Consider the following 24714-nt stretch of genomic DNA (forward strand, 5'->3'; position numbering starts at 1 on the left):
CTTGATTTTCACATCGCTGAATTTATCCATATTTTTGGATGACTAATGGAGTCGGGTGCCTTATTGGCCATTTGGAGATTCACTTTGGTGAAGTGCCTTTTCAAGTCCTTTGCCCCTGTTTCCAGTCGGTCACCTGCCTTTTTCGTATTGATCTGTAGGAGATTTTACCTGCTCTACTTCTGAGCCCTTGGGACATCTGTATTGCAGTTATTAGCCCCTGTGCAGTAGTTTGCCTCACACTCTCATAATGTCTTTTGATAAACAGAAGCTTATTTTAATGAACTGAAATTTAGCAGCTTCTTTCCTTTATGGTTAGTGCTTTCAGGGTATGTCTCATAAGTATTTGTTTACTGCCACCCTTCCCTCCCTGGCCCCAGTGTCCTGTCTTTTGATGGTTTGCGTGCATCTAAGGTCTTTTGCCCCCAGATTCTGTGTTCTTTACCCTCTGAGCTACAAAACTGATATTTTGCCTATTTACAGTTGCCCAGTTGTGGTCACTCATACCATGAAAATTTAGAATAGAAATGTCATTCCTGAAAAGTGCTGGGAGTTGCCATCTCAAGGATCGTTTAGCCCATTGGCCTGAGATGCCCTGCCTCAAGCAGCAGCCAGGAACTTTTTTAGCCAGGGCCCCACCTTGGCAGATCCCCCATGCCAGCCCAAAGCTGTTGCCCCTTGGCTCCCACTCAGGGAAGTCTTTCATTCTTGAGTGGCTTTCCTGAGCTGCAAGACACGGGCCACCTGTCCTGTCCTCTGTAGATTCTGTGGGCCAAAGAGGTTAGTTTTTTTTTTTTTTACCTTTTAACTGAAATGACAAAAATTAGCCATCAATCCAGGTGTGAAATCTGTCTTTTTTAATTTATTTATTTTATTTATTTTTATTTTTGACTGTGTTGGGTCTTTGTTGCTGCACGCGGGCTCTAGTTGCAGCAAGCGGGGGCTACTCTTCGTTGCAGTGCGCAGGCTTCTCATTGCGGTGGCTCCTCTTGTTGCGGAGCATGGGCTCTAGGCGCACGGGTTTCAGTAGTTGTGGCTCGCGGGCTCTAGAGCGCAGGCTCAGGAGTTGTGGCGCACGGGCTTACTTGCTCTGCGGCATGTGGGATCTTCCCGGGCCAGGGCTTGAACCCATGTCCCCTGCATTGGCAGGTGGATTCTTAACCACTGCGCCACCAGGGAAGCCCTGAAATCTGTCTTCTTTGAAATAACTAAGTCAGGATGACTGAATATTAGATGTAATCATGACTTTCATTTTTCATGGTAGGCTACAGAAACATTCAGCAGTGATGCATATGAGGAGGACGAGGCAGACGATGAGGACGAGTCAGAAAGTGACAGTGATTCCTTTGATGACATGCATCCATCAGGTTTGCTTGCCTTCTGAGTTCTGTTAGTCAGTATTTAGAAGTTGGACTGTCTAGGCTCATCCAAAGGTTTCTCCACTTCTGAGCTGTGTGGATTTGAGTAAGTTACTCAACCTCTCTGTGTTCAGTTTTCCCATCTGAAAAAGGAGAAGCTAATGTTGTTCTCTCCCTAGGGTGGGCATGAGATTGCAGTGAGATCGTGTAGTGCTAACAGTGCCTGACACATAGCAAACTCTCAATAAATATTAGCTGCTGCTACAGCTGTTACTGTGTTTCAGGTTGTGCTGAGAGACTGTAAATGGCAGCTCTTTCTCAGCACAGTGTGAGGCTTACCAGCATCTCGCAGTTCAGGGCCTTGTGGCGCATTCATGACTGACCATAGGTAGAATGCCACTCCCCGCCTTACTGAGAGAAAATGAGAATCATGTTGTGATATGAGCGCCCCTAAGGTGTATTGTTGAGTCTCGTTCATTCCCTGGTGAGTAGGAGCCACTTAATGGCCACAGTAATGGCATTTGAGAAAACACGATTCGTTCACCCTTTATGGCGTAGCGGGTATTGAACACACAAGTTGGGCGCTCTGCTAGCTACTGGGGCCTCGAGGAACCACAGCCAGTGGGGAGCTAGACATGAACAGACCGTGGTGCTGCCACAAGCTGGTCACACGTAAAAGAAGTTTGGCCGGAATGCCACGAGAACGGAGCAGTAGGGGCAGCTGAGCTGTAGGCTCCACCTTAGGGCGTTGGAAAAGCTCGAGGTCGGAGGTGAGACTAAAATAAGAGGGTCACCAGGAGGAGGGGCAAGAAGCGCGGTGCGTCATTCTTTGCTGGCAAAGGAGAGAGGGCAAGTTCCTTAAAGGTGGCGCTTTGTGCTTTGAGGGCTGGCTGGGCTTGTGCGCTGGGCAGTAGTCCAGGCCATGGCTCCAGGAAGCGCTGCCACGAGACGGCTCCTGCCTTCAGGCAGGCTCCCTCCCGAGCCGGCAGGCACCTTGCTTGTCTTGTTGTTGAACCTCCAGTTTTAATCTTCTTGCTCTTTTTGTTTTCTCTAGCTTTTATAAATGGCACAGAGTCATCCACAAAACCAAAAACACATTTTAAAAATGTGAAGAACACTCGCAAGCTGGTGTTTTTAGATGAGACTTGTAGCTACATCCGTAAAGAGACAAAAACACTTTTAAATTGTGACATGAAAACCTTCAGACAAAAAAGAGTGAAAGACCCTTTGAATCAGACAAAGAGTGCCAGGTGAGTCCCTAGGTGAGTTCATCAGAATACACTTGGAAGGGTTATGATTGGCATTCTTAGAATGATGCACGAGATGATTGACTGAGCTCTCAGTTTATACCAAACACTGTGTCAAGCACTCGACTTAGAGAAACAAACTGATCCCCACAGCAGCCTTGCTTAGTGAGGATGAGCATCCCTATTTTTACAGGCGAGGAAACTCAGACATGCAGAGATTATGGGCCTCATTTGCCCAGCATCCCACCGTTCAAGGGCAGAGCCCAAATTCAAACCCAGATACACCTGACTCCAAACTGTGCCTTTATTCATGCTGGTTAGTATTGTCTCATACAGTCCGGGAGGGGACATGGATAGAGTGACTGCAGTATACCAGGCATTTCAACTATCTTAATTCTCATTGCAACTCTGAGTTTGATACTAAAGTCCTCACTGTACATATGGGAAACTGAGGGTCAGAGGTTAGGTCAGAAGAACAGGACCAGATTCCTGGAAAGGTAGGCTCCTTGGGCGATGGCCTGAAAAGACATTAACCTGCAAGGCCTGTGGAAGCAATCTGCTAAGAGACTCAGTGATGGCGTGGAAAGAGCAGTGGAGCTAGTAAACCCACATGAGTCCTCACTCCGCCTTACTGGCCGTGTCCTGGATCTGCTTGCGGTAGGGACGGCGTCCCTAGAGCCCTGCATGCGCAGCTGCTTCTGGTCCCCTCAGCGTTCCCGTGGAGCCCTAGGACCTGGGAGGACACAATTTGGAAACCAGTGTGTTCTGTGATCTCCAGGGTCCCTTCCATCCAGCCTTCCCATTCTGTGATTCTGAAAGTTTATGTCCAAGGCATTTCTTAGAATTAAATAATAAAACTTCCTTCAGGCAAAGCCTTGGTTTGGGGATAATCTGGATTATAACCAAAATACCTCTTTCCAGGTCCTCCACCAAAAGAACAGCCAACCGAGCAGCCAAAACCGGAAAGGCAGAAACCAGCAACACCGTGGGACCTTCCAAGAGCTTACATTCAGAGGCACAGGATTGGGTCTGTGACAAGATTATTGACATCACAAGCAAGATAGAACCACCTAAGTCCAGTATCCCTCCTGATAGCCGAAAACACCATCTGAAAGGTCCCATGACATCCTGCCTAAGTCACCAGCCACCTGTAGACAACAAGAAAACAAGCAAATCTGTTTCTGCTCTATTGGGTAAGGCCTCATCCCATCTTCACTTCATTTGAAAGGTAGTTGACCTTGAACCCTCCTGTGTTTCCAGCTGTTCCAGGGTTGTCTTGGTGAGGGAGAAGACAGTGGTTGGTCTAAAACTAGGTTGATGTAGAAGAGCCCTCCGTTAAGTTAGTTTTGAGAGGGTAAATGACTTGATTCTAATTTTTATGGCCTGCATTTCCTGCCAGATATACAAAGTGGGGTTCATTTCAAACCCCAGACCCCTCAGGTTCCTCTGCGCTCCTGATCCACTGGCTGCTCTACAGCACACAGATCATCATTCAGGGCAGAGGGTTAGTGAGTTTTTTGGAATTAGTCTCTCAACTTGTGTTTCCAAAACCAAAAGGCCTCTGTTTTTCTTTCCTTGAGAAGCTCTCTTTGAAATTGAGAGGAGCTTGGGCCCATTTGGGGGTTGGGGAACGTTTATAAGAGCACCAGTGTGTCAGCAACTCCAGGGGCGCTACTTGAGGGTCCCAGGCGCACCTCAGAGCGGAGCCGGGGCCCACTTGGTGTGGAACCAGCATTTTCTCTACTAACCTTCTTTCTTTTCTTTTTCCCTCTGGTCAGATATGTAAACCTCATCCAGCCTGGAAGAGAAGCCATTCTCCACTCTGGATTTTGACCTCCAGGCACACCTCTCAAAATTTCTCCACCTCCTACTTGAACCTGGCAAAGAAAATGACTCTCAAAAAAAAAAAAACAAAACGGGAAACATCAAAACGTCATCTTAACATATCTCAGAAGATGCTCATATCATCTTGACTCTTGCCCACAAGCAAGGGTTCTGAGTAAAGAGTCGTTTTGTTTTCCTGTAAAAATCTTCATGTCTCTCGTTCTTGTGTTTTCCTGCCAACACGTTTGAGTATGTATCAAGGGTGTCTTTATAAAATGCTAACTCTTGAGTTTCTAAGAGAATCTCTACCAGAGGAATAGTTTTTTCTCAGTATATATTTGAAATCTTAAAATCACGTTTACTCCATTTAACAATTAATTTACCAGTAAAAACTCACATTTGATCTTGTAGAGAACATGACGGCTTATTTGAGGGCCTCGAGGTTCCTCACAAGAGCTTTGTTTGGATTGTTCTTAACGTACAAATACAGAAGGTTGCAAAATACTAAATCACATTTTACCGCTATGTATGTATATCGCTAACTCTGCCATAGTCTGCCAGCCCCATACACAGGCACTGATACCCCCAAATACTGGGAGCCCTAGAAGGTGTGATCTTTAGCATCTTGTCAGTGTTTCATTTTGAAGTACATACTGCAGTTTATCTATAAAAACATGTTATTATGTTTATTGTGTACATAAGGCAGTATTTGGCTGTTGTCTGATGGGGTATGTTTAACTCCTCTAAATGTTTACTGTGTATAATCTTTTTCTGCTTGTGCTCTCCAGGCCTGCCCTTCAGTATACACTCAGGCTTGAGATGTGGAATCAAAATTTGCTTGCCTTTCTCTAGCGGCTGGCTGCGAGTGAGTACAGGAGCAGTGTTATTCTTCGGTCCCCTTGATAGGCACAGAGACATACACGGTGAACACGCACACATGTGTACACGCACACACGTGTACACAGAATATATGTTTCCTGAAATCCATTGAATCCTGCTTAAACCATTGACTAAAACTTGAATTCAAATTAGTGGTCCTAATGCTAATGAGTTTTCTGGTGAATCACAAATAGTTTGAAGCAGGCCTGTGTTCTTTGTAGCCACCAGTCTTCGATTAGTAAAAGAAAGTAGTTATTCTTTGATCCCCTAGTTCTTTGCTATTCAGAGTACTGTATCTCTGTTATAGAATAGAGCTTGGTGCCTTAGGTTTAAAAACTGTTTATACACTTGCTCTTTTATACAAAAGGCAGAGACAGTCATCTTAACAGATGTGATTCTGAGATTTTTCTGTACAGATTTCACATGTCGAAACACTGTTACGCCTTCATATAAATGTGTGTGTTCTATGCAATAAACTTTGCAGGTAAAGCAAGTTTTCTTCTTATTTTAATAACAAAAAATGTACTGGTGGTGGTATAAAGGTGACACCAGTTGTTAACCAAGCTATGAACACAGGCAACCGGTATGTTCGATAAGTAATCAGATCCTCTGATAAGTAATCAAATCCTCTGATGCCCCTCTGCAGTCACTTCCGCCGTGGGACATTAAGATGGGAATTTTGAACTCTGGTCTTCTTCCTGCACCCGTTTCAGTGCTTGTTAACTCTTCCCTGTGACGGCTGTGACCTGAGGCCAGTGATTAAAGTATCTTTCTTTCTGCTGTGGTAAAATTCACGTAAGTGGCATTTAGTACATTTACAATGTACAGCCATCACCGCTCTCTAGTTCCAGAATGTTTTCATTATCCTAAAAAGAAACCCCGTACCCTTCAAGCAGTCACTCCCCATTCCCTCTCCCACAGCCCTTTTTTTTAATATAAATTTATTTATTTATTATTTTTGGCTGCGTTGGGTCTTCGTTGCTGCGTGCGGGCTTTCTCTAGTTGCAGCGAGCGGGGGCTACTCTTTGTTGTGGTGCGCGGGCTTCTCATTGCGGTGGCTTCTCTTGTTGCGGAGCACGGGCTCCAGGCGCGCGGGCTTCAGGAGTTGTGGCTCGCGGGCTCTAGAGCACAGGCTCAGTAGTTGTGGGGCACGGGCTTAGTTGCTCCGCGGCATGTGGGATGTGGGATCTTCCCGGACCAGGGCTCGAACCCCTGTCCCCTGCATTGGCAGGCGGATTCCCAACCACTAGCGCCACCAGGGAAGCCCCTCCCACAGCCCTTTTAAACATCACATTTGGTGCTGGCTGCACGTGAGGCAAACACATTTGCTTTTGAAAGTCCGAGCGTGCACTCGGGCAGTAATTGTGCTCCGTTAACGTGCGCATCCCTTCATGACATCACTGTTATGGTGTGTGGCCAAACCAGTGTTTTGATCTGCCCATACATGTTTAGTTTCTAATCTGGAAACATGTTCCACTGCACTAGGTTTTGTGTTTGATAAGGTGAGGTCCTTGTTTATCCCTGATCTTTGGCACCTGGTGCTTTGAGAACAGTGGCAGCCATTCCGCACTTGGCATTCAGTACCGGGCCATCCACTGGGGCTGTTGAACCAGGACATTCCCTGGTGCGCAGACAACCTGAAGTACGGTCAGAGCACCCTGCTGACAGCCCTGAGGTGATGGACGCTGACCCGGCCTCCGTGCTTGCCGTAGGCTGAGGGCAGGCCCCTGGCTTCTCCCGGTGGATTCTGCAGATGATAGCGCATTTCCCACACCCGTGTCATCCGCGCCCCCCACTGCCCCCGTGTGCAGTGAAGCTCTTCAATAGCTCCAATCCCCGGTGACCAGAGAAACGCGGTGAGAACACTTTTAGAAAGGATGCTGGACAGGAGGTCTGAGGACCCAAATTCCTGCCGAGGGGGCTGCAAGCCCTCCAAGCAACTGCGCCCGTCATGGCCCCTCTGAGCCGTTGCTGCCTGGTGAGCGGGCTGGGGGCCTGCGCTAGGATCTCGGAGGGCCCTCAGTTCTCAGGAGTCGCTAACTCACTGGCGAGAGCTAGAGGGTCGCGAGGTGGGCGTAGAACCGCAGCAGCAGCTGGTGCCAAGACGCACAGCCCGGAGGCAGACTGCCCGGCCTGTCCTACCAGGGCTCAGTCTGATCCCTGCACACCCTGCAGGCCTGGTCAGTCGAAGCAGGTCCCAGAAAGGCCTCCTTGCCCTCGGTCTCCCTCCCCACCAATCCAGTTCCAGTGTTTCCAGATGGGCTCGTCTCATAATTTCCCAAACAACTGTGTTGTAATAACCGTAGTTATGTTTACACATTCTATGTGCCAGGTACTTTATAGGTATCATTTTAAACCCTCACAACAACCCTGTAAGCTCCCTTGAGAAGCAGAGGGTCACCATCCCAACTCCCTACCCCACACCTGCTTCCTTGGTGCCAGGCTCGCGCTCTCTCTCTCTCTCTCTCTCTCTCTCTCTCTCTCTCTCTCTCTCTCTCTCTCTCTCTCTCTCTCTCTCTCCCTCTCTCACTCTCTCCATCCCTCCCTCTCCTCTCCTCTCCTCTCCTCTCCTCTCTCCCTCTCCCTCTCCCTCTCCCTCTCCCTCTCACTCTCACACACACGTCTATTCCCCCTTCATAGAAACACTCACGGTTTCCTATAGACAGGTTTTGACTCCTTAGCCCCAAAGGGGTTCTGTCCTTTGATTAGCCCGGGCGTGAGGCTCCTCAAAGATGAGGCCCTCTCCTCCTGCCTCAGCCTTTAGCTGAAGTATCCTGGGGACCCTTCCACCTGAGGAGTCTGCAGCAGACACCCATGTCACTGGGCACCCAACGCCATCCTGAAACGACCACGTGGCGTGGACGGCTTGGACACCTGAAGCACCTGAGCCTCGTGGGTGTGGCTGTGATCTGCAAGCTACCTCCACCTCTGCCCACACCGTCCCCACGCCCCCCACCCCTGAGATACAGAGGCCCCAGTGAGCATCCTCCCAAATGAGCGGCAGCCTCGAGGGGGCGCCTTCTTCCGACGGTGGAGGAGCGGCAGTGGAGGGCACAGCGGCGTTCGCCACAGCTCAGGGCTCTGGGGCGGGGTGGGGGGCGCAGGGAAAGGGCAGCCAACAAAATAGGGACGGGATGACTTCTCGATGACAAACTTCAGCTGCAGTTCCCTTCCCGCCTCCAGCCCCCTGGCCAAAGGAAATCAGTGTGCTCTTTTTAAGGGAGATGAACATCTGGGAAATGTTATTTTGGGTCAGAATGGGGTTTTTTGTTACTGTTTTTAACTGGATCCAAGTGCTGTTACAGGTTGGTTTTATCTTGTAATTCGTGTAGTTGCACTCAACCGCACTGAACTGAGCACGTCCTCGAAGGAAGGAAAAGTTAGTTGTTCAGGTCTCTGGACCAGCAGTATCACCTCGGAACAATTGCACCGGACAGAATTAGAAGTCGGGAGGCAAGTTATTTATATGCTGCTTTATTTCTGAAAGGATACACTGAACTGTCAGATGATCATAGCTAATGACAAAATGTAGAAATGAGGCATCGGCTTCTCTAACCACTCCTACGAGAATGTTAATATGCACTGTCATTACATGTGTACTCTTGATATCGTCTCATTATACTATGTAATATAACAATGTAGCTAGAATACAGTAAGTAGGTGATCCTGCATCTCAGGTAAGCGCTACGTGGAAATCCGCTTCTGCCTGCGGGGACAGTGGCCTCCGCATGCCCCCAGAGAGCCAGCTAAGCTCTTGAGGAACAGTCCTTAGAATCCCAAGAGAAGGGACTTGGCGGGCCTGCTTATTAACACACGGACACAGAGCAGACAAGTACTATGTTACAAGGGATTCCACTTGTCACTGTTGGGAAATGTCATATCCGTGTCAATGACAGTCCTGGCGCCTGCTCACCTACCCCTCTCGAGTCTTACGGTTACTTCTGTAGGATGACTTTCAAAACTGCAGGAACGTCTGAGGGGGCTAAAATATTTCCATGCAAGTCTCCAAACCCAATAAGCTATGTTGCTATTAATTAAAACGAAAATATTGTTAATTAAAAAAAGATAAAGGACAGCTGGGTTAGTTTTGTTAAGCTTCCAGAAGTATTCGCTGTGATGACGTTCTTCTGAAACAGGCTTGTTTGTTTTCTCAGATCTGCCTGCACTTTCCAAGTCACCTGCACGTTCCATGTTTGAAAGTAGGAACGCTCAGAAAACACGCCACACGGGGAAATCAAACGTTAGTACAGGGGAGAAAAGGTCAGTTGAGAATTACAGCTAAATTCAAATGTTAATTTTCTGGAAGTCCGTGTTAGTCTTTTGAAAGCACAAAAGAACAGAAGGAAGGTTCTGATGAGGAAGTTAAACCATGCATTTCGCTAAGTTCTTTCTGCTCACAGAACAGGGTGAGCAGCCGAGTTGGAGCAGCCGCTGCAACTCTGATGTGTCGTGTGACCGACACGGTGGGTCCCAGCTGAGCCACAAGAGGCATCTCAGTGGGGGGCTTTATCTCTTAGGCTTCTTGCTTACGTCACTAAGCAGCTACATGGTCAGCACTTTTCTGCTCTATGATAAACATGCAGAAGAGTCAATCTAGCTAAGTGTTCGTTTGCTAATTGCAGCTATGGAGAAATTGACTTTGCTGCAGGGTTGCTTTTTGCTAAATCCTAATAATGATCACTGTGTGCCCTTACTTGAGTAATAACTGTAAAATGGGAGAAAAGACAGAAGGAGCAACCCTGAAGAGGTGAAAGGCCGCTCTCGCCCTATGGGTGGTGCCGGGCAGAGGGCGAGGACACGAGGAACAAGACTCAAATTCCATTTTACAGGACAGGAGCCCCTGTCACTTTACAGCTTTTTGGCACAGTCGGGGCAATACACTTGCTCCTGATGGAAAACAAAGCGCTTGTTGGCCAGATTCATGGAGCATTTTTTGCAGTGGAAGCAGTAGTCGTGCCAGGATTGTCCTTCATAGGCCACCACACTGGAGCCTTTACCAAACCCTGTGGAGGAAACAAAAGCAAACAAAAGCGACAGCTGAGTGGACACAGGTGGCAGCCAGGCCGCCGCCTTGCCCATTCACGGAGCCGACAAGCACGCGGGCAGCGTCCGCCCGGCGCCCGGCCCCCCCACTCCACCGCGCACCGTCCCCCGCGCCGCCGGGACCTGAGAAGATGCCAGAGCTCAGTCGAGGGCCCCCTTGCTCTCCAGAACCCACATCCCCTGCCACCGCCATCGCCCTGTGACTGATGCGCACCGACCTCCCAGCACAACCAGTTTCTTTGATTTAGGTCAGGGCCATGGCATCAAAGTGGCCACCAGGAGGCAAACTTGGGCTGTTTGTGGGGTGTGCACTTACCGGGCCTCGAGGAGCTGCTAAGCTTCGATTTTTTCTATAAAGAACCACCACCCACGAGGGACAAGTCCTCTCTCCACCCGGATGCCTGCCCCGGAGGTTGGCGCTGGGAAACAGGGTGAGAGGCAAGCGTTTCCCGTGGCACACTGGGGGCTTCCTAGCTTTAGAGACTGGGTGGCTCACTCTTGACACAGTCCTTTTCCCTGAGGATGGCAAAAGTCTTCTCAAATGTACATTTCAAGGCTCCCCGGGAGATGGGAAAATTGGAGGCGGGGGAGAGGGCCCAGGGCACGTGGACCGCGGCCGCGAGATGAGGAATGAAGTGATTAGCTCGGCTCCTGATCGCAAAAAAAACTGCCCACTGGCACCTCTGAGCTAGCCTTCCGCTATGGGGTGTTCTCATCCCAGCTTCTCGCTCTCCGGCCTCCCCCACCTCCCCTCCCCTCCCCTCCCCCACCCCAGCCCACCCCGCTCCTCTCCCCCCACCCCTACCCCCCAGCATCCCCGCGCAGTGCCTGCCCGTGGCCGTGGGTCTCAGGCTCGTGATCTCCGGCAGCAGCGTTAGTTAGTCGGCAGTCGTCAGAAGTGTTCTGTGTTGCAAAGGCTAACCTGGCCTGGGGGAGAATCCAAACTATTTGGGGGCCTTCGGGACCACAGTGGCAGGGGGAGAGGGCATTCTTTGGGGCCTTTGTGGATGAAACCGACGACGTAGGAAAATGAGAGATGGTTACCATGCGCAAAACCTAGCCTGGCAGACTTAGCAAGGACTCTTTAGCCTACCAGTGATGGGGTTCTTGCATCCAGCACACTTCTTGGCCACAAAGTTCTTGTAGCAATCCACGCAGTAATACTGGTCCTCCACAGCGGTGAAACGCTGCCCAGCCAGCTTCTTAGAGCAGGTAACACACACAAAGCACTCGGCATGCCAGGGCTGATCCTGGTAAGTGATTCCTCCAGATGTGATGGCCTAGACCAGGGAGTGTAGCACCGGATTCAGATTCAACAACCATTTTGTTGAGTGCCTACTACGTGCCAGGCACTGTGCTGGGCGCTCTGGTCTACAATATCTCATTGAATCGCCACAACGGCCATGGGAGGCAGGCGCTATTATTATCCCCCAGTTACAGATGAAGACACTGGGGTTCAGAGAAGGCAGGCCCCTGTGCGAGGTTACTACACAGCAACTGGGGGGAGGAGGCTGGCCTCCAGGGCCGGTGTGCCCGCGGACAGCCTGCCTTGGCCTGGGCGTGGCTTTCTACTACCACAGTCTCATCATCTGTAAAACGAGAATAATAATCCCTACGTCACAGGGCTGTCGTGAGGATGGAATGGGATAGTGTGTGTGCAAGTGCTCTGCAAACTGTCAAACGCCTCTAGAAGCAACGGTCAGCGCAGAACTCCCTTGACACGTACCTTGTTGCACTTCACGCAGTGCTTGGCAAACTTGGCCTCGTGGCAAGTCACGCAGTAGAAGTCCTCCCCTTTAGGGAAGAAGCTTCCCGTCCCGATGACTTGCTTGCAGTTGCTGCAGGTGAAGCAGTCTTTGTGCCAGACGGTGCCCTTGTACTCCACGTTCTGATCTCCTGCGGGGGGAAGAGACGGGGTAGCCCCACTGACAGTGCTCTGCAGGGGGCTGCATCCGCTGGCGCCGTCCTGGGCCCTCCAGAGGGGAGGAAATGCAGGCCCTGCAGTTCTTGGCCTCACGCTTCCAGTCACCTACCCGCAGGGGCTTCTCTACCGCGTCCTCCTGTGGTCATGCCAACCCAGACTCTGTCAGGGAGGGGACCCCGGCTGTAGTGATTTAGGGTCAGATGCCTGAATCCCCGCCCCCCCCCACCCCCCATGGCCTTTGTGGACTCCGAGATTCAACGGGGGACTATGTGACCCGGAATTACACCCTAAGGAAGAAGCATGCTTCGATCACTTACTATCCCAAGTGAGAAAGCGCTACATACTTTTCACTTCCTTCTCTTGCCACAGACAGTTCTCTCCAGTGTTCTTTAGTTGCCGTGTGTGCGTGTGTGCGAGCATATATGTGTACACATATATACGTGTATATATATGCGTGCATATATACGCTGAGCTCCAGCCGCGGCTCCCAGCAGCGCCAGCCCCATCACCGCAAGCAACCCCACGCCACGTCTGCCCCCAGGGCCTCCTCCCTGGCTGCCCCGGGGCTGAGTGCGGCCGGTACCTGCCACGATGGGCTTGAAGCAGCCCTTGCACTTGGGGGAGTCCTCCCGAGTGGTGCACTTGTTGCACAGGATCTTGTTGTCCTTGGCCACGAAGGTCTCATTGGCCAAGGAGCGGAGGCACTTGGCGCAGCGGAAGCAGGTGTCGTGCCAGTAGCGGTTCTTGTAGTGCACCTCCTGGGAACCAAGCAGGGGGCCGGACGCCATGAGCGGGGCGTCCCGTCAAGACGACATGGTCCCTCACACCAGAGCCCGAGCGGAAGGGCCGGTGCCCCGTCCAGGTCCACCCTCAGCCCCGCCCGCCCCCGCGGCCGCTACCTTGGAGTCGGCGCCGATGGGCTTGCGGCACTCCACGCACGTGTTGGCGCAGAACTTGTCGAAGCACTTGAGGCAGCAGTGGTGGCCGTCCTTCTGCACGTACTTCTTTCCCTGCAGGTTGTCCCTGCAGTAGTGGCAGTCGAATTTCTCAGCCATGGTGCCCACCTTGTAGCTGGAGGGACCTGCGGGGGACGAGCAGGTGGGACAAATGACCAACGGGAAGGCTGGAGCGTGGCCCGAGGGGCTCTGGGGAGGCCACCACGGGACCCAGGCGACAGGCGCTTCACCGTGACTCCTGCGACGAAAGCGCCCCGCGGTGAGTCCCTGGGGCCCCGGGAGAGAGAGTCCTGCTGGGCCATCCCAACACAGTGCTGCCTCACAGGGGTTCTGGCGGGCACGGGGCCCCAAGTGGTGGGGTGAGTGAGGGCAGGGCTGGGACGGGGCAGGCAGGAGAGGGGAGGCCGAGCCTACACCAAAGGACAAGGACACAGCTCTCTGGGCCGAGTCTGCAGGCGGGCAGCCCAGCTGGCAGGGAGGGAGGTGCCCAGGCCCTCACTAGAGACCCAACCAGGAACCCCCGCCTACAACTTTCTCAGCGGGGAGAGCGTCCTCCGGACGCCCAGCTGTCCTCCTACTGCAAAATGCAGTTCATCTGAACAGAAACTTACTGCTGACCCTGGACCACGCTAGGCACGTAAGCAATGCTTATTAATTTATTTTAAATGGCGACTTTTAAGTCTGCCAGAGCACTTTTTAATCCCTGAAAAGAACCTAAAGAATTATTTCCCAGATAGTTTACTGACTTTTGAGGCCCAAGCGATCAGGCAAGAGAGGACTTATTTAAAAGGCACTCTTGACGCGTACCGGCCAGTTTTGTGAACTATCTGTCACGGTGACGTTCGGTTTTGTGATGCGCCAAAATCAAATCCCCCTTTGTTTAAGCAACTAAGGGTCAATACGGTCAATGAACTATACGATTTAGGACATTTGCAATTTTCAAGTATAATTTGGGGGAAAATGGTTATCCAAGAACCCCTTCCATTGCCTTCATATAACTACTCCCTCCCACCCCACCCCACCCCATCCCACTCCCGCCCCCGGAATCACAGGCACTAAAGAACACTCTGTTAATCCTGCCACCAAAGAGGTACCAAATGTGAGTTTCTATTAGCTCCCAACTTCTGTAAGCAGACGCTAATTTCTTCCTCTCTCCCTGAGAAAGAAACTTACACGGGTAAATAGACAGCAATTATTTAATTTGCCCAGGAAACAGGAAAACAGAGACTATTTCTCCAACTACCCACAAACGTGGTTATTGTGCAAGTGAACAACACCCCAGGAGTAATTTAGAGAGAAAGAAGGAGGGAAAAGAAACGAGCAGTTGCCCGGTACTCACCGCAGCTCTTCCACTAACTGGCCAGCCCCAGACTCCCACTTTGGGTCCCATTCCCAGTTTTTTTTTTAATACAAACACATGTCCAAGTTGTTTGGATCCTGTTGCTGTAGGCAACCAAACAGCAGAGCGAGCTAAGGAAACCACACCCTGTGTCTGAGCACCGCCGGGACTGGGCTAAGGCAGGGGACTCGCACTCAGACCAGCCTCTGACAAGGGCAGGTGAGCAGCGCCCCAGGCCCATCGGCTCTCCAGACACCTGACGACTGAAGCCAAGCAGTGACAGTCTTGTGCGAAGACAGGTGCTTGGGACAGTCACGTACCAGTTCAGAGATTTACTGAGACTAGAGAATGGTTCTTACCGGCACTTTTCCCCCAAAAGAAAACCGGGGTGTTCCCTTACATAACCGGGTTAGAAAGGAAAAGTAGAGACATGATGAAACCAGGGTCCATCTCCTTGAACTACGCACTGTTTACTTAAGGCAGGTTTTAAACTGTCTTTAGCCCCCGTGTACACCGGAAAGGGCGCCTGTCACAGGGATAGAACGTTGAAAATCACTCTCCTTAATTCATTCTTGTTGGCCTTTCATATGTCACATAAAATCCTTGTCTTATTAGCTCTTCCATATTGAAACTGTGCACTCAGCGAAGACTTACTTTCTTGTTTAGAGCTGTGTAGAGAAACCAAATAAATCTCCGGTAACAGTAAGTGCCAGGAAATTAAATTATCAGTGGGTCCTAAATGCCATTTGGCAGGAAGTCAGAATTTGTAAGATTAGACAGCGCTGGCTTCCTGCGTGGCTAGAGACTATCTTCTTGGACCACATTTGAAAATCCCTCCTTCTCTCTTACCAAAGTCTCTATTTAGAGTAAGTCTGAACCCAACTCATTTTAATATCACTCTCTCTCTTTTTTTTTTTTTGCGGTACGCGGGCCTCTCACTGTTGTGGCCTCTCCCGTTGCGGAGCACAGGCTCCGGGCGCCGGACGCGCAGGCTCAGCGGCCATGGCTCACAGGCTCAGTTGCTCCGCGGCACGTGGGATCTTCCCGGACCGGGGCACGAACCCGTGTTCCCTGCATCGGCAGGCGGACCCTCAACCACTGCGCCACCAGGGAAGCCCCAATATCACTCTCTTTTGATGTCATTCAAAGAAGAAATGGATTCTAAATATTTCTGTACTAGAGTACCATACAGAGACCCACCTAAGGGATGGTTCTGTCTCATGGTATTTCTGAATCCTAGCTTTATGGTAAAAATACAGGTACTTACATCATACAAAAAAACAAACTACCAGAAGACACAGTGGATTCCATTTAGAGCTTTTGGAGAGAAGGAAAACCACTATGGTTTCATACTACCAGAGAGATCTTACCTGCCAAGCCTTTCCCGCCTTAAAACCACATACTTTCAAACTACTATTCTACCAATGCCAAGTTCTTCATTGGTTATTTTTATCGTTCTAGAACACGACTCGCCCAAGAGTTTCTAGGCATCCACACGATGAACTAATCCATGGCTTAGCAATGAACACGGCAGAACCAGAGAGTGTTGAAAATGGAGTCACCGAATCTGTTCACCACTTTATCACACCTACAGTGCAGGGTCGTAAAACCAAGCAGAAGGGAAATTCAGTGAACACCACTACGGAAAGCCCCACCACTTGGTGTTTTTGAGTCCCAGCTGTAGGCATTATTATTTTTTCTTTCTTCAGTATGAAAAGCCCAGGGTCATCTCATATTCCCCGCCAATGTGTACTTAAACCCAGAGAGTGTGTATCCAGATGAGTGACAGATTTCAAAGGGCACACCCTTTAGAACAGCTTTCCACAGCTGCCTCGAGCCTCTTTCATGTGTGTGCGAACACTTACTTGTCAAGAAAAAATAGGCACTTCTAGGAATGCAGGCTTTATTGCCTAAGAAGTAAACAGGCTGGAAATACTTAAAGCATGTTAACAATGTCGATGTCAAATTCATGAACTTTAGTACCTTTTTGCAATAAATCTAGTAAGTGGAACTTTGGGCGACGGGAATGAGCTTACCTTGTGGTTTTCTAACCTTATGATTATTTGGTCCAAAACTATTTCAAACCTTCACACAGTGTACTTAGGAAGAAGCTGGAGTAATACATTCCTGCTGATGAGATAGTTACCACATCAGACCTCTGCATAAAATATCGACAATGTGCAGAAGAGCAAAATATTTCGTTACTACTTATCCTCTAAGAGATTAACAACTCTAAGAAAACGGCTTATAAATGACAACGCTGACAGGTTCCTAAAAGACAGCAAATACCCTGATTTGTGGGCTGCACCGAATGAGCCACAGTGAAGCACTGACTTCATGAGGAGAGAGAAGCTCTCCGCTTCCCCTTCTTTCCCCTTGTTAGAAATAAAAGAATAGAGAAAAAAATGAAGGTGGCATTTTTACCTCCTCTTTGGGGCTCTCTTTAATCTTAGTGAATGACATAGACTTAGGTGAGGTGTATCTCTTAGGGAACAATTTTTTACCCCCTTAGCAATTTCTAAGTTCGTGAAATACAAAACCTTTTAACCTCCCAAAACTTCCAGATCTGTTTGCCTTGACCTATTGCTGTTATCTGGGAAAGGGCGTCATCAATCGTGAGATGAAACACTGGATACATACCAGTAGGACACTACTTCCCTTCCTGCCTTTGTCCAGGACATGTCTGCCCCAGGGAAGCTCTCTGACTAATCTTTATTTTTTTTTTTTTCCCTGCGGTACGCGGGCCTCTCACTGTTGTTGTGGCCTCTCCCATTGCGGAGCACAGGCTCCGGACGCACAGGCTCAGCGGCCATGGCTCACGGGCCCAGCCGCTCCGCGGCACGTGGGATCTTCCTGGACCGGGGCACGAACCCGTGTCCCCTGCATCGGCAGGCGGACTCTCAACCACTGCGCCACCAGGGAAGCCCCTGACTAATCATTTTATAACAAAGATTTCTGTTTTAGAAAATCAGGGGGCAGCGCCTGTGACCCTAAGGTGCTGACGTCTAACTGACAGTCCTTTATAAGACTTAGCCGGTTGGAATGCAGTTGGAAATGTGTCAAATTTTAGGTATTTATTCCAAGATGGTAGCCTGATTTTCTTGCTATGCCTGCTTCAAAAGACACATCATTCTTCACTTAATAAACAAGCTTCCTCTTTCAGAAAATTCCTGAAGTACATCCAACATTCTAAGAGGGGCCTATATAAACCTCAGTATCTCAATAAAAAGTTTTGGCTTCCGATTTAATCATGTACACATACAAGAAATATAACACTGCAACATCTGGGGTTTTTTGTTTGTTTTTTTGATTTTTACTATAAACCTCATTGGAGAAGATCCAATTTGTATTTAATAATCTTGTTTCTGCTTTATATGTATTCTCTCATGGATTTCTTGCTAATCTTCATTTTTCCCCTCCTGCCCAAGTGGCTCAAAATAAGAATATTTAGGGAAGAAGTGAGTATTATTACTAGGTAGCATTTTTCTAACTATGTGCTTTCCCTGAGTGGTATAATGTACAGTATAAACAGTGAACAGCAACTCAAATGGGAAAAAATGCAGGTTATTTCTGGTCTGTTAATGGCTAAGTGCAACATACCAGGACGTTAGTCACTCCACGTATGAGAACATTCAACACACGGAACGAAGCCTTCGCTGATGAAAGGGAGGCTTGCGCAGCAGTCGCGCCTGCGCACCTGGAGGTGCCGCCCCACGTGGGGGATAAACACCTGCACAGCTGCGACAGGGAAGGGCTCACGAGTCACTGAAAAGTGGGCTTTCAGAGAATTTCACAGAAAATCGGAAAGTGGTTTTTCCCTTACAAACAGACCAGGTAACAGTTCCATGTTATTAGCAACTTCGCCGGTACGCTGCGTTTAGGAAAACCCCCGCCAACTCTCCTTTGGCTTTTGCTGGTCACAGGTAACCCGGTTTAGATGACACCCGGGATCAGGAGGGCTGCACAGAGATGATCAAACGAAACATTACGTGCCCCTGAACTTACCCCGGGCAGATCCTATCCCAGAGCCACTCTGTCCTGACACAGGGCTTTTCTGAACGTCGCACACAACACGTGCAGCACGTTCTGCCCCTCGCGCCGTAGAGAGAGGGCTTCTGACCTGGTAGCCAACACAACATGCGTTTTCAGCTTTTCTAGTTGTGGCACAGTAGCAGGCGGTCGTTTGGTGGTCATTAAAAGTACAAAACGTTCAGTTTCACCCTAGACCAAGGCTTCTGACTACCACTTCCCAGTTATTTCAGGAAGCCAGTCCACCGGGTCTGCTCCCCTCGCCCACCCATTCCCGTCACATCCCTGCCTGGAGAGGATGCTGGGTGACTTCACTGCCCTCCCACCCACCCCATCCTCAACCTAAAAGGCCAAAGGGTAAAGGAATGAAATCTGCACAACTTTGCAGACGGTAAGTGTTCAATAACAAAAGGATCAATTCTTGTCCTTGAAACGTCCTCTCAAGTATGTGGATGGTCCCTGAAAACGGAGTCTCATCCATCCAATTATCCGAGCCTCTATTGTGTCCACACAAGTCCATTTCAGGGTACTGTGGGGCTTCTTTCTGTGAGCACTTCTTTCTCAACTGCTTTCATGGACCTATGAACCTAATGTAACACAAGATGATAGTTCCTGATTTTAAAAATCATCTAGAAGGTGTCAGTAATTTGTCTAGTCACGGTTATAGCCTCCAGATTTACTATAAGAATAACATCGGGATTTGGTGCACTTTAAAAACCAAGGTTGGGCGTGTTATAAGTATGTCACCTTTGAGATACATTTCCCTGTCATTTAATTAGTAAATAAAACGGGGAGTTAACGTGAGTTCAAGGCCCACTGGAACAACTGCTACAGCTGACTGCTGTCTACACCCAGAGAATATGTATGTTGGCCGATTACCACAACGTCAGGCGTGTGGTGCCATGTCTGTAAAATGGCTCCTGGGGGGTGGGGAGAAAAACAGACGGCTCTTGAACCCTTGGGAACAGGGAAAACATTGCACACTGATTCATTAAAGCAGTGCATTCCATCACAGCATATTCGTCTTAAAACAACGAAAGAGAAATTTCTCAAAGTATTTCCACTGTTTAAGTATTGACAGGCAAAAAAATATATATATATATGTATATATATATTATTGGCAAGCAGTTACAAGCTTTCAAAATCAATTTTTCCAAAAGACTGACGCTGATAATCATAATACTTTGCCCCTTAATCTGAAAGCTGGGAGATGGGACAAAGTGCCTGGTTGCTAAGAAAGGGGACTGTTACTCAGGCAGAGGGCAACAGAGCCACGGCGACATTCCTGGCTTCGCAGGAGAGAGTGGCAGCAGGCTGACTCCACAGAACCGGGCTTTCTGGGGAAACTGGCGGTCCTTCAGCCCCTATCCCGGGGGAGTCTTGCCCATGGCCCAAGGGCTTCCTCGGTGTCAGGAAGAGTCTCACGGTAATGACGGTCTAGAAGTTCCAAACCTTTGCCCCTTTTTCTGATCAGAACAATTAATAACCTATGTGTCATGTCAAAAGTATCACAGCAATTTCTTCAGGAAGAAAAGAGACGGCTCAGAAAAGGAGAAGATGTGGTTAAGTCAGTATGGACCTTCTTAGTTATAAATCTTCCTCCTTCCAGCTCCATATTCGATTGACCTTTTCTAAACACTTTAAATTCGATTCATAGCACTGTCAAGATGAAGACTTGTATCTTATAAATAACAAAAAAATTCCTAAAACAACAAAGAAAACCTCCTTCCTCACACAATCTCTTTCAGCTTCATAAGATGTCCTGGAAAATGTACAATACAGTAGTATGCTTATACATTAAAAGAAATAAGGCACTCAAACTGCTGATTTTACTTGAATAAGAATAATCTTTTGTCTTGGAAACAGCATTCGAAGAAGGCAAGGACAGAACAGAGACGAGCTACGATTTACTATTTATAGACAAGGCTAAAATCATTTCGTCGAAAAGTAGCTTTTAGACAAATCATAAGATTCAGTGCCCAAATAAAACTGTGCTTCCTAGAAGATAAAGAATATGCAGTTTTACCTGAGTGTCTATGGGAAGCCATGGCTTAGAGACCAAGTTCAGGAGCGGCACCTAGACCAGTCTTCCCTCAAGCCCAGCTGATAAGGCTGTGGCTCAGTTGTGAACATACATTTAAGGGGAAGCGGCTAACACAAAAATAACCAAGAGCAGATGGCCCACCCCTCCCCAGAGATCACAACCTTAATCCCACTAGAAAATTCTTAACCATTTTAGGTGATCCAAGGGAGAAGAATAGGACCCAGTAAAAATACCAAACACTACATATAAATACCTGTGGGGCTACTCAGCATCCAAATTAGCTCCAGAGCCAGAGAGGCCACATAGAAAGTGATCCCTGTACCGGAATAAAATTTGGACTCGGCCCTGGCATACCTTAACGCTGAGCCACCCTCATTAATCCACTTTATATGCCTAAAGAGCTTGCATTTGGTCCTTTGAAGAATTCATTTTTGTGCCGTTAATGATAAAAGTAACTATAAGAGACAGACTTGTGCTACCAGTGTAATTAAAAGGGATAAGACAGTATGAATATACAGATCAAGGGCATTATCTCTGTCCTACTCGGTCTGCACCAGAGATGAGGAGAATACTGAAGACAGCAATCCTAGCCTTGTATCTCCTTAGTGTCAGAGCAGGGCAGGAGGGAGACATACACGCCCGCTATGAACGCCAAGGAAGAGACATCGTCCCACCAACGGAATCTCTCGCTTTTCACTGTCAGGAACCATGAATGTAAAAATATGGACGAAAACATGGCGCCCTAACATGTTGTAACAGCTCAACAGGTCATCCACTGGCCGGAGGCTGGTCGTCAGGATGGAGCTCTAGGAGGGGCCTGTGAGTCCCTCCCCAACCCCCGTCCGGATCCTTCTCTAGCCTCATCCCTGCCCCCCTCGCCCTCATGCCTTGCTGGCCCCTGCGCCCTCCAGATACGCCCCACCTCAGGGTCCTGGCGGCCATCCCCTCAACATGGAGCCTCTCCCAGCTGCTCCTCTGCTTCCTTCGAGGCTTCGCTCCAAGTCACTTTCTCAGTGCCGTCTTCTTTGGCCACCCTGTTGAACATCGCAAACATGCTCCCCACCCCCGCTCTCCCTACCTCTTCCCCAATTTGTTCCCCGCGAAAACTCTATGTTGAAAAAATGAATTAAAAGACGTGGAAAGTGTTAACCAAGTCACATATGAAACGGAAACGTAGCCCCACCTGGAACCCAAAAGTGACTTCAGCCATTGAACTTCAAGGAAAGGGGACGACCTGCGCTCCGGGTCAGGCCATGTCTCGTCTAGCGCTTGTCACTGGTGTCACCCTCTTCATGCATCTTCCCCCCAGGCTGAGGGCCGGGATCATGCTTTACTTGGCTTCCTGCTCCCAGAACCAGCAGGTAAGCGATACACGCTTCACGAGGAATGAATCAATGAGCTTCCCGGCTCTTATGCTCTTCAAACGTTTAATGAAAAGTTATTCGAAATATATTCTGGACCCTTAAAAGTAAAAATGACTAAGAACACAGCAATATTGTCATATACGGGTTAGATGAAACATACTCAGGAAACACAACTGAACTGTCTTGGATTATTAAAGTATGGTATGCATCCAACTTAAAAGAAAAAGAGTTATTCTAAAAGATAGCTAAAACTGCCAGTAACTCCTAGTTAGCTGGAAAATGATATAACGGTAAAACCCCGGACGTTACAGGCAGATTTATTACATGTCAAGAAAGTAAAGATTAAAAAAAAAGGAAAGAAAGCCTGGGAAAAGAAGGGAAGGGGCGCTGCGCTCCCACCACGCCTCCGCAGCCTTTCTTATCTCGGCTGATTGCGTCCTGGCAGGGAGACTGGCCAGTCTGAAGGACGCCACGCCCCTAAAACAAACTCAAACTTTTCACCCAGAGGAAACGCTCTTAGTTTATTAGAGGATTAACCTTTACGAACCCTAAATTTTCAGTTTTAGTGAGGTGTATTTTTAGGTACACCTGAGGTTTTTTTTTGTTTTTTTTTTTTCTTTCGCGGTACACGGGCCTCTCACTGTTGTGGCCTCTCCCGTTGCGGAGCACAGGCTCCGGACGCGCAGGCTCAGCGGCCATGGCTCACGGGCCCAGCCGCTCCGCGGCATGTGGGATCTTCCCGGACCGGGGCACGAACCCGTGTCCCCTGCATCGGCAGGCGGACTCTCAACCACTGCGCCACCAGGGAAGCCCGAGCTGAGGTATTTTTAAACGCCCCTCTCGCCGTGCCACGAACAATAAGCTCGGCGCGCCCAAGGCTCTCCTCCAGGAAGTGAAAGGTGACAACAGAACACGGACAGACCGAGAGCCATACAAAATGAGCAAATACACCTAAATCTCTTTTGCCCGAAACACGAGAAAAAACACAAAAACGAGAGAACTGCTTTCTGACCGTTCATTCATTAGTCAACTCCGACCGGCCGGGGTGGACCGGGAGCTCGGACGACGACAACAGCATTTACTCTGCAGTCTGCGCCAACCAGGTGCAGTCGGCCTTCCGAGGAGCTTCATGAGGTGCGACCAACACCTGCTCTGACATCTGTCCCCACTGCCCATGTCCTCAAGTCACAAAGCTGTAACTTTCACAAAACCAAAACAGAGGAGGCCCTCTGTCAGCTGAAAATCAACTTCTCAGTAAGAAGAGTGGGGGGCTCAGTGGCTCCGAAGCTTTGACGGTCACTCAGCAGACACCCGAACGGGCACTGCTTTCATCAGCGTCTGAGCCACCTTCATTCCGCATCACCAGCAGGACGTGTACCAGCATCCCTAATAATCACTGTCCTGTTTACAAAGCACCTTCCTACGCTGCTGGTGGAGCTGGCTGGCGTTTCATGAACAAATCGCTTTAGCGTGTGAAGGCCACACTTCGGGCCTTCCGGCCTCCCCTGCTCTCGCGAACATCAGGATGACCTGTCGGTGAGTGCTGTGCATCGCAGCTCCTCGGGCCCCCGTCGCGTGGGGACCCCTGAGGCTCCGCTTGCCTCAGCGTATCTACACACTCCTGTCCCCCAACCACACTGCACTTCCATTTAACCTGCCTTCGGCTCCAACTGTGGAGAGTGCCGCCCCACGCATTCGCTGATTGTATAAGAGCACTTGCTGAACACATGTCCTATTGTGCAGTGCAAGATATTTTGTTGGTCACAAAGAATAAGAGACAGTCCTTCCTTTGCAGTGTACCAAGATCGACATACAGATGACTAGCAATGCAAGGCACAGCACGGCGAGTGCGACCACACAGATGGGAAGTGGTGTCGAGATTTATCACAGGCAGAGATCACATCGGGTTTGGGGGACCGGACAAGACTAGATGGCTGGGACGGTATGTGCCCTGGTCCCTGAAGAACGGGGGATACTGCAGCACACAGAGAAGGGCAGGGGCCACTCCAAGAAAGGGTACAGCGCGAGCAAAGGTACGAGCAGGGCAGGGCCCGCTCCAGAGGCAGGACGCAATCCCCTGCGGGCGGGAGCGCAGGACGAGAGCGTGGTGGCACACACAGACACGCGCAAGGGGAGGGTGCACAGCCTGGCAAGGAATGGTGCGGGCACCAGCCTGAATGAGGGCACTCAGGGCAGTGGGCACGGAGAGGAGAGCTGGAAGGGACACTGTGGGACAGGACCAAGAGGACGGCTTAGGGGAGGAGCCGTGACCCCTCTGAGGTCGTGATTCTGGGTGATGGGGACGTGGGAGGCGGAGCCGCTGTGGGGAAAAACGGCACTTTATTTTGGGCTTTGTAAGGAGGTTCTTCTGACATGTCAACAACTAAGCCCCTTTAATAGGGTCCAAGTTGTCAAGCCAAGAGAGAACCAGGGATGAGGGTGAGGTTCCAGTGGAATCATGTTTGTGGGGATTCTTGCCCTGCAATCGCACCTCAGAATCTCTACCTCACAAATACCACTGGGAGGATCAAACTTCCGAAGTTCAAAGGGGTGCAACCTAAGAGTCGAACATGACAAATTCAGCGACCTAGTTGGCCCCCATCTCGGGAGTTCCTCACTCACGGCTTGGCTGTGGTCACCCTTCTCCCGACTGCAGTTTTCTTCTCCCGAAGAAATCTGAAAACGTACTCAGGTTCACCTACTGGCTGTG

At 49.5% G+C, this 24714-nt stretch overlaps 2 protein-coding genes across 12 annotated transcripts in view; one reads left to right on the top strand and one right to left on the bottom strand.

Moving 5' to 3' along the window:
* MAP7D3 (MAP7 domain containing 3) overlaps nt 1-5794 on the top strand; it is a 35761-nt gene extending 29967 nt beyond the window's left edge. For 4 of the 5 annotated variants that reach the window (XM_019919074.3, XM_073799358.1, XM_073799360.1 and 1 more), the window contains 4 exons: nt 1262-1364; nt 2410-2605; nt 3524-3795; nt 4381-5794. In XM_019919074.3, coding sequence (XP_019774633.2) covers nt 1262-1364; nt 2410-2605; nt 3524-3795; nt 4381-4388 — 579 coding nt within the window. In that variant the 3' untranslated portion in view covers nt 4389-5794. Of the gene's footprint in view, nt 1-1261; nt 1365-2409; nt 2618-3523; nt 3796-4380 lie in introns of those variants that run through there. The other variant, XM_073799361.1, reaches the window with a different exon arrangement.
* A 2969-nt stretch (nt 5795-8763) lies between these two features.
* The window catches only part of FHL1 (four and a half LIM domains 1), a 60833-nt gene continuing 44882 nt past the window's right edge, over nt 8764-24714 (bottom strand). For 3 of the 7 annotated variants that reach the window (XM_033849601.2, XM_033849602.2, XM_073799362.1), the window contains exons 3-8: nt 13172-13353; nt 12856-13030; nt 12075-12244; nt 11442-11628; nt 10665-10864; nt 8764-10308 (exon numbers count right to left, since the gene is read on the bottom strand). In XM_033849601.2, the coding sequence (XP_033705492.1) occupies nt 10225-10308; nt 10665-10864; nt 11442-11628; nt 12075-12244; nt 12856-13030; nt 13172-13327 (972 nt within the window). In that variant the 5' untranslated portion in view covers nt 13328-13353 and the 3' untranslated portion in view covers nt 8764-10224. Of the gene's footprint in view, nt 10309-10664; nt 10865-11441; nt 11629-12074; nt 12245-12855; nt 13031-13171; nt 13354-14567; nt 15477-20622; nt 20761-24714 lie in introns of those variants that run through there. The other 4 variants (XM_033849600.2, XM_073799363.1, XM_033849603.2 and 1 more) reach the window with 4 other exon arrangements.

This window comes from Tursiops truncatus, chromosome X (assembly GCF_011762595.2).
Source record: "Tursiops truncatus isolate mTurTru1 chromosome X, mTurTru1.mat.Y, whole genome shotgun sequence".
In the NCBI taxonomy this organism is placed as follows: Eukaryota; Metazoa; Chordata; class Mammalia; order Artiodactyla; family Delphinidae; genus Tursiops; species Tursiops truncatus.